Source organism: Pezoporus flaviventris, unplaced genomic scaffold (assembly GCF_033815535.1).
Source record: "Pezoporus flaviventris isolate CSIRO_AGI_PZ_B2104156 unplaced genomic scaffold, CSIRO_AGI_Pfla_v1 ptg000003l, whole genome shotgun sequence".
Classification (NCBI taxonomy): domain Eukaryota; kingdom Metazoa; phylum Chordata; class Aves; order Psittaciformes; family Psittacidae; genus Pezoporus; species Pezoporus flaviventris.
Window position 1 is genome coordinate 2102031 of NW_026892551.1, and position 14504 is coordinate 2116534.

Below are 14504 nucleotides of genomic sequence, written 5' to 3' on the forward strand. Positions count from 1 at the left end.
ACTTTTCCAGGTGACAAGATACAATCTCCTTTCCATAAACAGAAGTTCCTTACACTCTTTAAATTATTCTCTTCCTAAGAGAGTCTGTGGTATGGCAACATGGCCAAGAGATGTGGGGCTTTGGTACTAAATGTGAAGAAGGATGGAATGAAAGCATAGCAAGATCACAGAAATACTGACCAATGGCCTTCTGGGCAAAAGTAGTGCTTTTTTTTTTTCTCCTCAGATTTTTCTCAGGCAGCAGAGCTCATGTGGGGAATCGAAGCAGTAAATGGGCACCTACAAGGGCAGAGTCAGAAAGCGCTGATGAAGCCATGAGGGCAGGAGCAGGCAGGACTTGGCTCCTGGGTTTTTCAGAGCTATGCTGTAAAAAGGGTCATTGCTAGCACAGGAGAGAGGCCCCTTTCTGGCAACTACAGTGTTGCTTTGGTCCCTTCTCAACACATGTGATACCCTCAGAGCATGGGACATTGACAGAGAGGTGCAGTGCCCCCTTGCCAGGCAGCAGGACTCGGCAGGGAGCCTGGGAAGCTGAGATATGGTGCTTTCCAAAACCCAAGCAGCAGCATCCCTCACTTTGTCATACAAAAACCACAGGTTGGCAGGCAATGCTGGGGTAGCATGTTCCTCCTAACATACATGTTCCTCGAGGCAGGACCATCCTGTGCACCTCAGGAATGTTTCCTATACTCAGAGCTTGGCAAAAAGATGGAACACAGGCTCTGCTACACACCTGGGTGACTCGTTCTTCCCCTGCTTGAATTTCGTCAGTTGCCCATCCCTGAGAGCTCAGTTTTGCTCTTCTTCTGGGATGGTGGCCCGTCGCTGCCCTCTTCCCAGGTTGCTCTTTGCTTCCTGGTGTTCCGCGAAGAGCCAGGGAACCTTTCCATTCAACAGTATTGCTAGACAGGCGAAGCCATGATCAGCTTGAACCAATCAAAGCCAGGCAGTTTTACCTTTTCTCCCCAGAAAAGCTCCTCTGCTGCTCTCTCTCAGGAGCGATGGGAGGCACCTGCAATGGCAATGTGTAGGTTAGCAGGGGGCAAGGGCCTCCCTGCACAATTGCTACCCTGGCTCTAAAAGGCACATTCCTTGGATGGGTTTGCTCAGCTCAGCTGAGCCAGCTCTGGTGGGATCACCTCTCAAAGTGGGATGGCCAACCTGCATTAGCCTTGCTCTGCACTTTGGCAGAGCTGCAGGCTGGTGGATGACCGTGCTTGTCCTTGCAGCAGCAGCCCCACCTTCTGAGAGGGGAGGCTTTTGTTGTCACACTGCTTGTGCACTTCACTTACCTCTGCTGTTTCCAGCTCTGCTTGTGGTGCTGGTGTCTCCTCGTCTCCCTTGCTGGCCAACCCGGCCACCTGCTCTCCAAGGAGCTCCTCATGGTGGTCGATGAGGAACTCAACAAGCTTTGTCACCTGCACACAGCAAACCACTGGTTTCACTGAGGGGGCTGATGAGGGCTCAAACAGCCTTTCCCAGCCTGACCCACGCTTCTGTGCAGGCAGGTGCAGCTGTGGGGCTGCTCTTCCTGGCTGCCGCCCCGTGGCTTTGCTGATAGGAGGAGGCAGCCAGGACCCTCCGAGCAGCAAAGCTGGGCTGGGCTTGGAATGCTGTAGCCGGGTGGTGAACACAGCGTACCTTCCCTGTCTCCAGAGCCAGGACATCCAGGGGCACCTCCTGGGGTGGGCTCAGGAGGTTAGTTGCCAGGCAGATGGCCAGGTTTCCAGCCGTCATCTTGGTTGTGGCCACGTTCCTGCTGATGCTGCTAAGCAGCGACAGCAAGTGCCGGAGCAGGAGCAGGTTGGCCCCCGGTAACTTGCTGGCCATCCTGAGGGAACAGAAGCACAGTGTTAATGAAGCCGGTGTTGACAACACAGGTCTCCCAGGCTGATCTCACCCAAGGCCACTGCTTGCTCTACAGCAGAGGGACTGCCTTTGCTGAGATGCGGCCACCTCCTTCCCTCCCTGCCCTTCTGAAAAGGGCTCTTGTTGGAACCAGCCCCAATGCCTGGGGGAAGTGCTCCCTGGAGAAAAAAGCCTTTTGGTGCCTCTGTCCCCCCAAACATAAACCCCACAGCAACAGGAGGTGGCTTGCAGGAGCCATGGCTATTTCAGGCAGGCCACTGCTTTGCATTGGAGTCCCAGCCTGTGCCAGTCCTTGCTGGCTGCTGCCACACTCTTTCAGTGCTGCCAGCCTCTCCTGCCTGCAGGTCTTCTCCATAGCATTCATCCACTCCTCAAACAGCTGGACACTGAGGAGCTTGGAGGGGATATTCCGAAGGAGGTCCTGTAGTGCCAAGGGCTCCATGTGAGGCTTTGGCCACTGTCCCCAGGAGCATTTGCAGCATCCCCAGCCCTCTGGCTCATGAGCAGGTGGCTGGGTTTCTGCTTGTGCTCCCGCAGGTGCCCATCATCACCAAGAGAGCCGGGAGCTGCAGGGCTCTGGGTCAGCAGGGCTCACCTTCAAGAGGACAGCCAGCAGCAGCACAGGCTGGTTTGCCAGCTGCACCGGCACCCTGCTGTCCAGGGCGTCCCTGACCTCACGGCAGGCGCGCTGGCTGACTGCCAGCCAGAAGATCCCCTCTGTGGATGAGCCATGCTCCTTGAGCAGAGCCAGCAGGTCCTGAGGGCACAGAGGAGGAGAGTTGCTGAGCTGGAGACAGGTCCTGAGGTAGGTGCTGGGGACAGCCTCTTTATGGAGGAGCTGGCAGGATGGGATAGGATGGGATGGGATGGGATGGGATGGGATGGGATGGGATGGGATGGGATGGGATGGGATGGGATGGGATGGGATGAGATGAGATGAGATGAGATGTGATGGGGACCCCCCAGCCAGGCTGGCTTACCTGGATGGGCTGAGGCAGCATGCCATCCTGGCTGCACAGATCTGCCAGGGGCTGGCCAAACAGAGCTCCCACACGAGCAGGGCCCAATGGCCCCCGTGCCCCTACTGCAGCCAAGGTGCCTGGCCATGCAAATGGCCAGGGCAGCTTCCTCTTGCTCCTGCTCGTCCCGCCTGCTTCCAAAGGAAACAGAGCAAAGAGCCATGGAGGAGAAGCACCAGGACAGCATTCCCAGACTCCCTCAGTGTTGCCCCCTCACCACCGAGGGCACGAGAGAGGCAGCATCATTTGGGAGCGAGGGGCCCCAGGGCTCAGCTCTCTCCTGCCACAGAGTGATGGGGATGGACGTGTCCTGCAGGAAGGGCAGCGGCAGCTCCATCGCAGCCCACGTGCCCGCCTGCAAGAGCAGGAGAGAAGAGCCATCCTGCCCCTGTCTTCTCCACACTCACCATCCACATGGCCATGTCTGCCTTCACTGGCGGAGGGGCCAGGAAGTGGCAGCTGCCTGGGACCAGCCTGCAAGAAATAGGCTGCGCTCACCAAGGAGCCCCACAGCAGAAAGGGCCCCTGGAGAGCTGCATCAGCCTCTGGCTGTGTGTGAGAGGTTGGGATGAGTGAGATTGCTCCTCAAGTGACCCTGACCTTGGCCTGGCGCTGGAGCAGCTTCTCCAGGCTGCCGGCATCCAGTGTCGTCCCCTGGGCAAGGGGAAAGAGCAGAAGGTGAGGAGTGATGATGCAGCTGATGCTGGGCTGGAGGAGCCCCTGGGGACAGAGCAGAGGCAGGAGGGACACTCACAGCATGGCGGCCACTCAGCTCCTTCAGCAGCAGCCTTATCCGTGGCAGCTGGGTCACCCGGGCTATCTGAACTCCTTCGGGTGGTCTGTGCATGGGGAGGGGGGAGAGAAAGAGCTGTGTGAGACCCAAGCCAGCTCTTCCCTCTGCTGCCAGCCTGGGGAGTGCTTCCACACTGCCCGGAACAGCCAGGACTGCCTGGCAGTGGAGCGGGAGCAGCAGCAGTGCCGAGGATGGGGCTGGGCAGGTGTTGTCTGGACACAGCTGGATGAAGCAGCTCTGCCAGCTGTGCCTGCTCAGCAGTGGTGACACCTCTGCCTGCAGCTGTGGGGGCACCTCTGCCTGCAGCTGTGAGCAAACCTCTGCCCAGCTCAAACAAGGTGTTTCAGCATCCATGCCAGACATGGAGCATCCCCCCCACGGTGGGTGCTCTGGCTGCCCAGGCTGTCCATGCTGCAGTGCCCGAGAGGGCTTACCCAAGGAGGGCGCTGACCCAGATCTCCTTCACTGCCCGGGAGCTGCCAAAAGAGAGGAGAAACAGCCTGAGCGCCTGCTGTGCCCCAGCAGATGATGCCCAGTGGGACAGAACAGAGGAGCTGCCCACCCCTCTGGTGCATCCAGCACCAGGGTGCCGGGGTCCTGGGGCTGCTTGTTGGCTGTCCCTGCTCTGGTGCCCTGGTGCCAGGGCCAGGGCTTGGGAGGAGTTCCAAGCTGCTCTTCTGCTGCACCTGCTTGACTCCCATTGACACCGTTTTATTTCAGTTTCTTTTTCTGGAATTCTGTCATGGGGCGCACACGCTGCTTTCTCCACGAGACCTCTGTTGGGAAGCACGGGGTATATGGCAAGAAGGTCTCCTGAGATTATTATGATTATGTCTCTTTCCATGCTGTTTTTCATAGAATCGTAAGATAGGGTTAGAAAGGACCCTTTTTCTTCTTGAGTACTCGAGATAGAAATGATTGCTGTCTCTGTCCTGTTTCTGCCTGAGATTTTACCTTTCTTACTTTTCTATGGACTTTCTAACAACCTCTTCCTCCACACAATTAACAGTCTTCTAGTGTCTGAAGACAGCCCAAAAGGATGCCTACTGTAGGCCCCTTCAAGGGGGACCATTGAAGGGACTATTCATTCCATCAGCAGATGGAAGCTGGGGGAATTTACAAAGGAGCAGGGGGAATTTACAAAGGAGCAGCAAGGAGATAAGCTTACAGTGATAATCAGAAGTCAAATATGTTAAATTCTCACATCCAGGCAGTGAATTCTTCTGAGAAGATTAGATTCACCAGCTAGACCTAAATGTGAAACCTTGTAAATTTGTGTATATACAGTTTATTTCTGTTTATTGAGAGGTATGACACCAGCATATAGGTTCATAACAGGAGACAAACTCTGTGGCATTTCTGTAACTATTTAAAAGTTTGATTTTCTCACTTTTAGGCTAGGTACATACCCTTTGCAAAACCAGTGCCAAAATGAAGGCAATGGATCTGTTGGAACTTGAATTCATTTAGCAATATATTCAGCTATCTGGGTTTCGGTGCTATCTGCATCATTGGGTATTACACTTTTAACTGATAGAGCTTCATATCAGAGAGAAGTCACTGACGAAAGGGTACTGCAGATGCATAAGTTCTGTTAGAGTAGTCAATACTGCCTGAATGCAAAGATAAAGCAGATCTCTGTCCAGCAACTTGAGCTGGAAGTGATTAAAGAACATGACACCCCTTTCCTCCAGTTCACAGCGGTGAAGGCAGGATTGTGCTCATGCAGTTTCTGAGTAAAAAAGGCACGGTATAGAAACAATTTTTTTTTTTTTTTTTTTGTCAAGGATAAACTGAAGCACTTAGCTATTTGTCTTCATAAAAAAGAAAGAAAGTCCCTGAGAGAAAGAAACTATATTGGCTCCTTTCCAGCTATACTTCTGTGATGAGGGTGGCTATATTGTGGTCACTGAAGAGCTTAAAACTGGGATTTTAAAAACCCAGACACAATTATTGGATCAGGAGTTCAGATTGGCCTGTGCCTAAAATGATGCTCAACATCAGCTAGTTGATTTATGTGAGCACCTTTTACAATGAAAATTCATCCTTTTTGTACGGTGAAACCATGTCCAAATTATAAAGTTGGTAGTCCTTTATAAGCATTTTCCACATTTAGCTATAAACGGTTTTCCAGGTGAAAAGAGTAATTTTGTTCTACTGGCTGGACCAGAAACAAACAAACAAAAAGATGATCTTACACATATTTGAAAATAGAACATTGCGATTTGTAGCTGGTGTTTGTATATTGTAATACTGTTCAAAACTAGACTGAGCACCCTAAGGCAAGACAAGAAAGCAATTTATTTAGCTGACATAGTCTCTAAAAGGCCAAGGAAATTTTACATTTTTTTGTGAAGTACTGATACCAGCCTAAATTAAAAATACATTTGAGAAAAGAAGGCCTTATCTAGAGTCTTCTTAAATTATTTTGCATGGGCAAAATGAGCCTTAAGTATCTGTTTAAAACAAGGAAACAAAATATGACCTATCAGCATTCAGTGAATATTTTGTCCTTTTCCAGGAGGGATGGGTATAAATATCCATTATTCTGTTGCTGAGGTTTTGCCTTGGGCTTTGTGTTTTGTTTTTTTTTTTTTTGTTTTCGTTTGTTTTTTTTTTTCAATTGAGGTTAGTCTCCATTGATTCTCAAAAATGGTAAGGATTCGTAGTAGATCTTCTAATGATTTTGTAAATGAATCATAGTAAAATTTTATATACATTTTTATAAAAGTTCAGAGCATTGGAATATTTGTTACATTTTTCAGGAGTGTCAAATATTCTATCTGCTGAAGCCTTCTCCATTTTCTTCTAAAGAAAAAGTAAGTAACCTAAATAAAGACAAATCCATAATCAAAATTTCTGCTGTGCACTCAACTACCGTTTGAATAACATACATCTGAAAGACAGGAATGCACTTTGAGAAATGATCTAATCCAAACCGAGCTATTAATTCTAAATCCTTACAGTCACAGTCAGAGACATTTGACTAATCTGTCCCTTTAAAATGTCTTGTAAAGAAGACTGAGATTGGCTTTCCCAGTACTTCAGTACCCTTTCCATCACAGTTTTCTCCTTCAGTTTTCCATAAGCCTTCATGGCTATTTGTTACCAGAACATAGGTGTTGTCAGCCTCTTCTCTGAAAGAGTATGACCGAACTCCTCATGCTCTAATATCTGATTTAAAACAGTATGAGCATGGGAATGAGATTTTCAGCCAGAATAATGGAGTTCATACCCAGACAGCCTCATGAGGAATTCACCTGCCTGAGCATGTCTGTTTAGCATCATTATTGATGCCCTAATAATTTCTGACACATCTGCAGGTGCTTGAAAGATAAACCACAGAATTTAGGAAAGACCTGTGGCTTTCTTGGTGGCAGCTGGAGACTGGGCAGTGTTTAATAAGGCAGAGAAAATGCAATAGAAATTAGGTTTTAGAGAACTAAGTCTTGCCTACAATATCTAAAATGTATCTACTTACAAGACTGGGAATCTAAATTCTGTCTAGAGTGGTCTCTACTTCCTCATGAGACTAGACTACATTGACTGTACTGGTGATCTCCAGTAATTATGGTAGAGATCTAGTTGCCTAGCTCACATGTAGATATGTGTATTGACTTTATTAAATTCAGGTGAAACAAATCCCACCCCATTTACCCTAATCACAGAGCCTTAGGTACATTACAGTGAGCATATGCAAGTCACCTGGGTTTTGACATACTGTCTGAGATTGCACTTCAGTGTAAATCCCAAAGCGCAGAATAGGATTCTCAAGCAAAGGAGTTTATTTTTCATGTTACCAGAGGCCTCACTGCTATATGAATGCCTTAAGGAAGATAAAGCTAGTTATAGCACACGTATTAGCAGCAATCAAAAATTATGATAGGTAACACCTCTAGTTATTCAGCTAGATCAAAGAAAGCCAATATTCAAAACCTGCTCTGCTTTGAAAGATTGTGAACATGGATGTAGGTCTTCTAAGTAAAGTACCTAAAAATTTTCAATGGGAAGTGCAACTATTCCAATCTGAAAAACAACAAAGTGCTTGGTTTTTACATGCCTTCAGATGTAAGAGATGTGAGTTTAAATGATTACTACAAATCACTTGAAATAAAAATATCACAGTTGAAAATAATATTCTCAAGGCCAAGCCTGCTGGTCCAACTGAATAGCTGGTATTAAAAAAACAAAATTGAACTAAGGACAATAGCAGGTTACTTATTCTTTAATATGATGACTGCTACATGACTGTTCATAATGGCCGATAGTACAGCAATTCATAGAATCATCGAATCATCGAATCATAGAGTAGTTAGGGTTGGAAAGGACCTTAAGATCACTTAGTTCTATACCCCCTGCCATGGGCACAGATACCTCCCACTAAAGCATGCTACTCAAGGCTCTGTCTAAACTGGCCTGGAACACCACCAGGGATGGAGCATTAACAACTTCCCTGGACAACCCACTCCAGTGCCTCACCACCCTTACAGTAAAGAACTTCTTCCTTATATCCAATCTAAACTTCCCCTGTTTAAGTTTGAACCCGTTACCCCTTGTCCTGTCACTACAGTCCCCAGTGATGAGTCCATCCCTGGCATCCCTGTAGCCCCCCTTCAGATACTGGAAGGCTGCTATGAGATCTCCACGCAGCCTTTTCTTCTCCAGGATGAACAGCCCCAACTTTCTCAGCCTATCTTCATATGGGAGGTGCTCCAGTCCCCTGATCATCCTCGTGGCCCTCCTCTGGACTTATTCCAACAGTTCCATGTCCTTTTTATGCTGAGGACACCAGAACTGAACACAATACTCCAGGTGAGGTCTCACAAGAGCAGAGTAGAGGGGCAGGATCACCTCCTTCGACCTGCTGGTCACGCTCCTTTTGATGCAGCCCAGGATACGATTGGCATTCTGGGCTGCAAGCGCACACTGCCGGCTATGTTCAGTTTCTCGTTGACCAACACCCCCAGGTCCTTCTCTGCAAGGCTGCTCTGAATTTCTTCTCTGCCCAACGTGTAGCTGTGCCTGGGATTGCTCCGACCCAGGTGTAGGACCTTGCACTTGGCATGGTTAAACTTCATAAGGTTGGCATCAGCCCACTTTACAAGCGTGTCAGGGTCCCTCTGGATGGCATTCCTTCCCTCCAGCCTATCAACCAAACCACACAGCTTGGTGTCATCAGCAAACTTGTTGAGGGCACGCCCGATCCCACTGTCCTTGTCACTGTCCATATCCTGTGCTGCATCAAAAGGAGTATGACCAGCAGGTCAAAGGAGGTGATCCTACCCCTCTACTCTGCTCTGGTGAGACCTCACCTGAAGCATTGTGTGCAGTTCTGGTGTCCTCAACATAGAAAGGACATGGAACTGTTGGAACAAGTCCAGAGGAGGGCCACAGGATGATCAGGGGACTGGAGCACCTCCCATATGAAGATAGGCTGAGGAAGCTGGGGCTGTTCAGCCTGGAGCAGAAAAGGCTGCATGGAGACTTCATAGAAGCTTTCTAGTATCTGAAGGGGGGCTACAGGGATGCTGGGGATGGACTCATCATTAGGGACTGTAGTGATAGGACAAGGGGAAGCGGGTTCAGACTTAAACAGGGGAAGTTTAGATGGGATATAAGGAAGAAATTATTTACTGTAAGGGTGGTGAGGCTCTGGAATGAGTTGCCCAGGGAAGTTGTTAATGCTCCATCCCTGGTGGTGTTCCAGGCCAGTTTAGACAGAGCCTTGGGTGGCATGCTTTAGTGGGAGGTGTCTGTGCCCATGGCAGGGTGTTTGGAACTAGATGATCTTAAAGTCCTTTCCAGCCCTAAATATTCTATGATTTTATTATTTCAGTCCTTCATCTCTCACTGCCCTTATAAGGAAATATGCAAGCCTTACAGAAAAAATCTGAAGTGGTCCCTACAGCATCTCCAGGTATCTGTCAAAGGTAAATAAAAGGTGCAGGAATTTTATTTCAGCAACTTGGTTTTATTTTCATGCTTTTAAAAATACATACCATCCTTTTGGAAGTCAGCTTAATCTCTTGTGGCTCCTTCTGTGCTTGCTACTGGTGACAGATCATTAAGTGTTTCCCATGCTCCCACCTGCAAAATAATAAAATTTAGTAGTAGGAGAAAGTGAGATATAGTAAGTGCAGTGTAACTATCATTTATTTGAGAGTAAAATAAGCAAGCAAGCAAGGTCTCTAAAATGTTCAGCCTTTCAATCTCTCTCTGTTTAGGACAACTCCACCTCATTAGGCTTTTACAGAGGTGCTGAACTAGCTATGTTACGGGACAGGAATTTTTATCTTTACTTGACCTATACTCTCCAGTCATTGTGGAACATTGAATTTGATCAAATACCTAATGAAACCTTGATCATTCTCTTACCTTTTAGTCTATGCCTTTATTGTGTGGTTTTGGCTTGGCTTAGGGGTTTTTGCGTGTGTTTTTCTGTGTGTGGGGTGTGTGTGTTTGTATGTTTTGCGGCTTGTCAGGTTTTATTTTGTTTTTTTGTGCTTTTGTTGTTTGTTTTGTTTTTGTTTTAACTTGAAGAGGAACTGTTTATACTTTATTCACTGCATTTGCAGCAAAGTAGTCTCCTTGTATAGCAAGCCTAAATAAAATTCTGTTAAACACAGCAACTTTGTGTTGGCTGCATATTAGAGTGTAAGTAACGAAGTAGCTAATTATATTTCCATTATGCTGTGTTCAGCTTTAAATTAAGGTTTTTACTTTGAGATATTATATTAGAAATTAATTTAGACATTTCATTATAATAACTGATAGATAGAGCCAAATCTAACCAAAAAATTTCAGAGTGGAAAAACAAAAAATCATAGCAGAAAAACCTGTTAACAATCACTCTAGGTATCAGCTATGTTAGTCTATACTCAAAGCCATGAATCACAAAATCACAATTAGGAGACATCAAGATACTGCAACTGTGTGATTACATTTAGGTAGAACTTAACTTTCTATCCATCCTTAAAATGACTAGTAGAATATCTGAAACAATCCTTTTTGGTCTTTTTTTGGTTTGTTTTGGTTTGTTTTGTTTTTTTTTCCTGAAAATACTTCATCTAACATGCTAGTGCTGCATTAATTCTAGAAAATTAGCCCTTAGCTAAGAGTTCATAGTGATGTTCATTAAATTCAGATGTTATTATTCAACAACAGTCTTTAAGAGGATTGAAATATATTATGGTATTTAGAAGCAGTGGAGTGAGACATATGAAAATTAAAACCTGTGTTTCTCACAGAGTACCTAGAGAACAGGCAGATAAAACTAACACCAGATAAAACTAACACCAGAGGCAATGTAGGCCCACTGATGAACTGGATGGGTGCCCTGGTGACAGAAGATACAGAGATGGCAGAGTTACTGAATGCCTTCTTTGTCTCTGTCTACTCTGCTGCAGGCAGTCCTGAAGAGCCCTGTACCCCTGAGACCTTAGATGAAGTCAGGTCAACGGAGCGGTTTGCCTTAGTCGATGAGGAATGGGTTAGAGACCAGTTGAGCAATCTGGACATCCATAAATCCATGGGTCCAGATGGGATACACCAGCAGGTGCTGAGGGAACTGGCGGAAGTCATTGCTAGACCACTCTCCATCATCTTTACCAAGTCTTGGGAAACGGGAGAGGTGCCTGAGGACTGGAGGAAAGCAAAAGTCACTCCAGTCTTCAAAAAGGGCAAGAAGGAGGACCCGGGTAACTATAGACCGGTCAGCCTCACCTCCATCCCTGGGAAAGTGATGGAACACCTAATCCTTGGTGCCATCTTAAGGCATATCAAGGATAAGAGGGTTATGAGGGGCAGTCAACATGGCTTCACCAAGGGGAAATCATGCTTGACCAATCTCTTAGCCTTTTATGAGGAAATAACACGGTGGATGGATGATGGCAGAGCAGTGGATGTGGTCTACCTTGACTTCAGCAAAGCGTTTGACACAGTCTCCCACAGCATCCTCACAGCTAAATTGAGGAAGTGTGGACTGGATGATCAGGTAGTGAGGTGGACTGTGAACTGGCTGAAGGAGAGAAGCCAGAGAGTTGTAGTCTATGGGGCGGAGTCTAGTTGGAGGCCTGTAACTAGTGGAGTGCCTCAAGGGTCAGTACTGGGACCAGTATTATTTAATAGATTCATCAACGATTTAGATGAGGGAATTGAGTGTACTATCAGCAAGTTTGCTGATGACACTAAGCTGGGAGGAGTGGCTGACACGCCAGAAGGCCGTGCTGCCATCCAGCGAGACCTGGACAGGCTGGAGAGTTGGGCAGGGAATAACTTGATGAAATATAACAAGGGAAAGTGTAGAGTCCTGCATCTGGGCAGGAACAACCCCAGGTTCCAGGATAGGTTGGGAAACGACCTGTTAGAGAGCAGTGTAGGGGAGAGGGACCTGGGGGTCCTAGTGGACAACAGGATGACCATGAGCCAACACTGTGCCCTTGTGGCCAAGAAGGCCAATGTCATCCTGGGGTGTATTAGAAGAGGGGTGGTTAGTAGGTCGAGAGAGGTCCTTCTTCCCCTCTACTCTGCCCTGGTGAGACCCCATCTGGAATATTGTGTCCAGTTCTGGGCCCCTCAGTTCAAGAAGGACAAGGAGCTGCTGGAGAGAGTCCAGCACAGGGCAACGAAGATGATTAAGGGAGTGGAGCATCTCCCTTATGAGGAAAGACTGAGGGAGCTGGGTCTCTATAGTTTAGAGAAGAGGAGACTGAGGGGTGACCTTCTTAGTGTCTATACATATATAAAGGGGGAGTGTCACGAGGATGGAGCCAGGCTCTACTCAGTGGCAAACAGTGATAAGACAAGGAGTAATGGGTACAAACTGGAACACAAGAGGTTCCACTTAAACTTGAGAAGAAACTTCTTCTCAGTGAGGGTGACAGAACACTGGAACAGGCTGCCCAGGGAGGTTGTGGAGTCTCCTTCCCTGGAGACATTCAAAACCCGCCTGGACACATTCCTGTGTAACATTATCTAGGTGTTCCTGCTCCGGCAGGGGGATTGGACTAGATGATCTTTCGAGGTCCCTTCCAATCTCTACCATACTGTGATACTGTAACAGCAATCACAGTGATTCACCGGTGCTGGGTGGAATGACTGGGGGAGAGAGCGGAAGGGGGAGGAGAAGTTTTCTAAACAGGTAAACCATTTGATCTAATGGTTAATACTGTTCATTATTTCGGAAATATTCTTAAATGTCCAGCCTCAGTTGACTTCACTTTAATGCATTTTCAATCAGGTTTTTCAAATGTAAATTGCCAGGAAAAAGAGTTTTGGTAATTTTGATAGACATTACTGTAAGTAAGTGATGTACGTACAATTTCCATCTTATAATACAATTCATAATACATAACTTAATCCTTAGATAGTCCATCATCAATTACAAAACATTCATTTATAGTATGGAAATATTATGTTCAAATAGTAAAGAACTAGGTAATTTCTGGAAATAAAGGCTTATGAAGAAAATAATATATTAAAAAAAATCATGATGTTCTGGTTAATTGAAGGGAGTATGTTAAAATATATAGCCTGTGGATAAAATTGTTGCAGAATGACTCTAAGAGCAGAACCATAGAGTTCTGGATGACTGTGCAAGCAAGGCAGGGGGTGGCCCCCACAGGTGGCCAGAGACCGGACCTGGGAGGAGAATGTGGAGGAAGCTGTGGGGGCTAACCAATACTGTTATGCCAAGAAGGAGTGGCTGAATACCACTCCTATATATGTGTGAACTGCGTCACAAATAAAGTAGAAGTTGCTTATCACCCATATTGGGTTGGCCTGTCTGCTTCTCCTCGCCGCTTACAAATGGTGCCCGAACAGGGACGCGGACTACAGGGCCCTGGTCGCTGGGGACCCGGATTACAGGGCCCCGGTCGCTGGGGACCCGGATTACAGGGCCCCGGTCGACGGGGACCCGGATTACAGGGCCCCGGTCGACGGGGACCCGGATTACAGGGCCCCGACTAGCGGGGACCCGGGATACAGGGCCCCGGTCGACGGGGACCTGGATTACAGGGCCCCGGCCGACGGGGACCCGGATTACGGGGACCCGGATTACAGGGCCCCGACTAGCGGGGACCCGGATTACAGGGCCCCGGCCGACGGGGACCCGGGATACAGGGCCCCGACTAGCGGGGACCCGGATACAGGGCCCCGGCCGACGGGGACCCGGGATACAGGGCCCCGGCCGACGGGGACCCGGAATACAGGGCCCCGGTTTAACGGGGACCCGGATACAGGGCCCCGGTTGATGGGGACCCGGGATACAGGGCCCCGGTCGACGGGGACCCGGATACAGGGCCCCGACTAGCGGGGACCCGGGATACAGGGCCCCGACTAGCGGGGACCCGGATACAGGGCCCCGACTAGCGGGGACCCGGGATACAGGGCCCCGACTAGCGGGGACCCCGGATACAGGGCCCCGGTCGACGGGGACCCGGAACGGCGAGTGAGCGGCGCCGGCGGCAGCGGCCGGGAAGCACGGGCAATGCTGCTGCGGTGGCGTGACGGACCCGGGTGCTTCGGCTAACCGAAAGAATCCGCCGCTGGGGCGAACCAGACACTGCTGCGTCGGGAGGCCGATCCGGAGACCGAGGTTACAGGACGACCCAGAAGAAGACGATCCGGAAAAGGCTGGCCATGAAAATGGACCGAGAGGTAGCCCTGGACTTATTACAGTGCTTCTTATAAAAGCGGGGAACTGAGCCCTGAACTTTTTACAGTGCTTTTTATAAAAGCGGGGAATTGAGACTGAGACTCTAAAGCAGCTAGCAGGTCTAATGGCTAGGGAAGGCTAAAAGATTTTTTTTGCAGATCCTAAT

General features: G+C 48.4%; 1 protein-coding gene across 1 annotated transcript; it reads right to left on the reverse strand.

The window, feature by feature from the left end:
* Positions 1–277: 277 nt before the first annotated feature.
* Positions 278–2981, reverse strand: LOC133265020 (T-cell activation Rho GTPase-activating protein-like). Its single transcript, XM_061445197.1, has 7 exons — positions 2850–2981; positions 2465–2626; positions 2181–2290; positions 1642–1831; positions 1293–1418; positions 957–1012; positions 278–882 (listed from the first exon to the last, which is right to left on the reverse strand). Exons 1-7 carry the CDS (start codon positions 2868–2870, stop codon positions 768–770), a joined length of 780 nt encoding a protein of 259 aa, XP_061301181.1. The 5' UTR covers positions 2871–2981; the 3' UTR covers positions 278–767.
* Positions 2982–14504: the final 11523 nt, after the last annotated feature.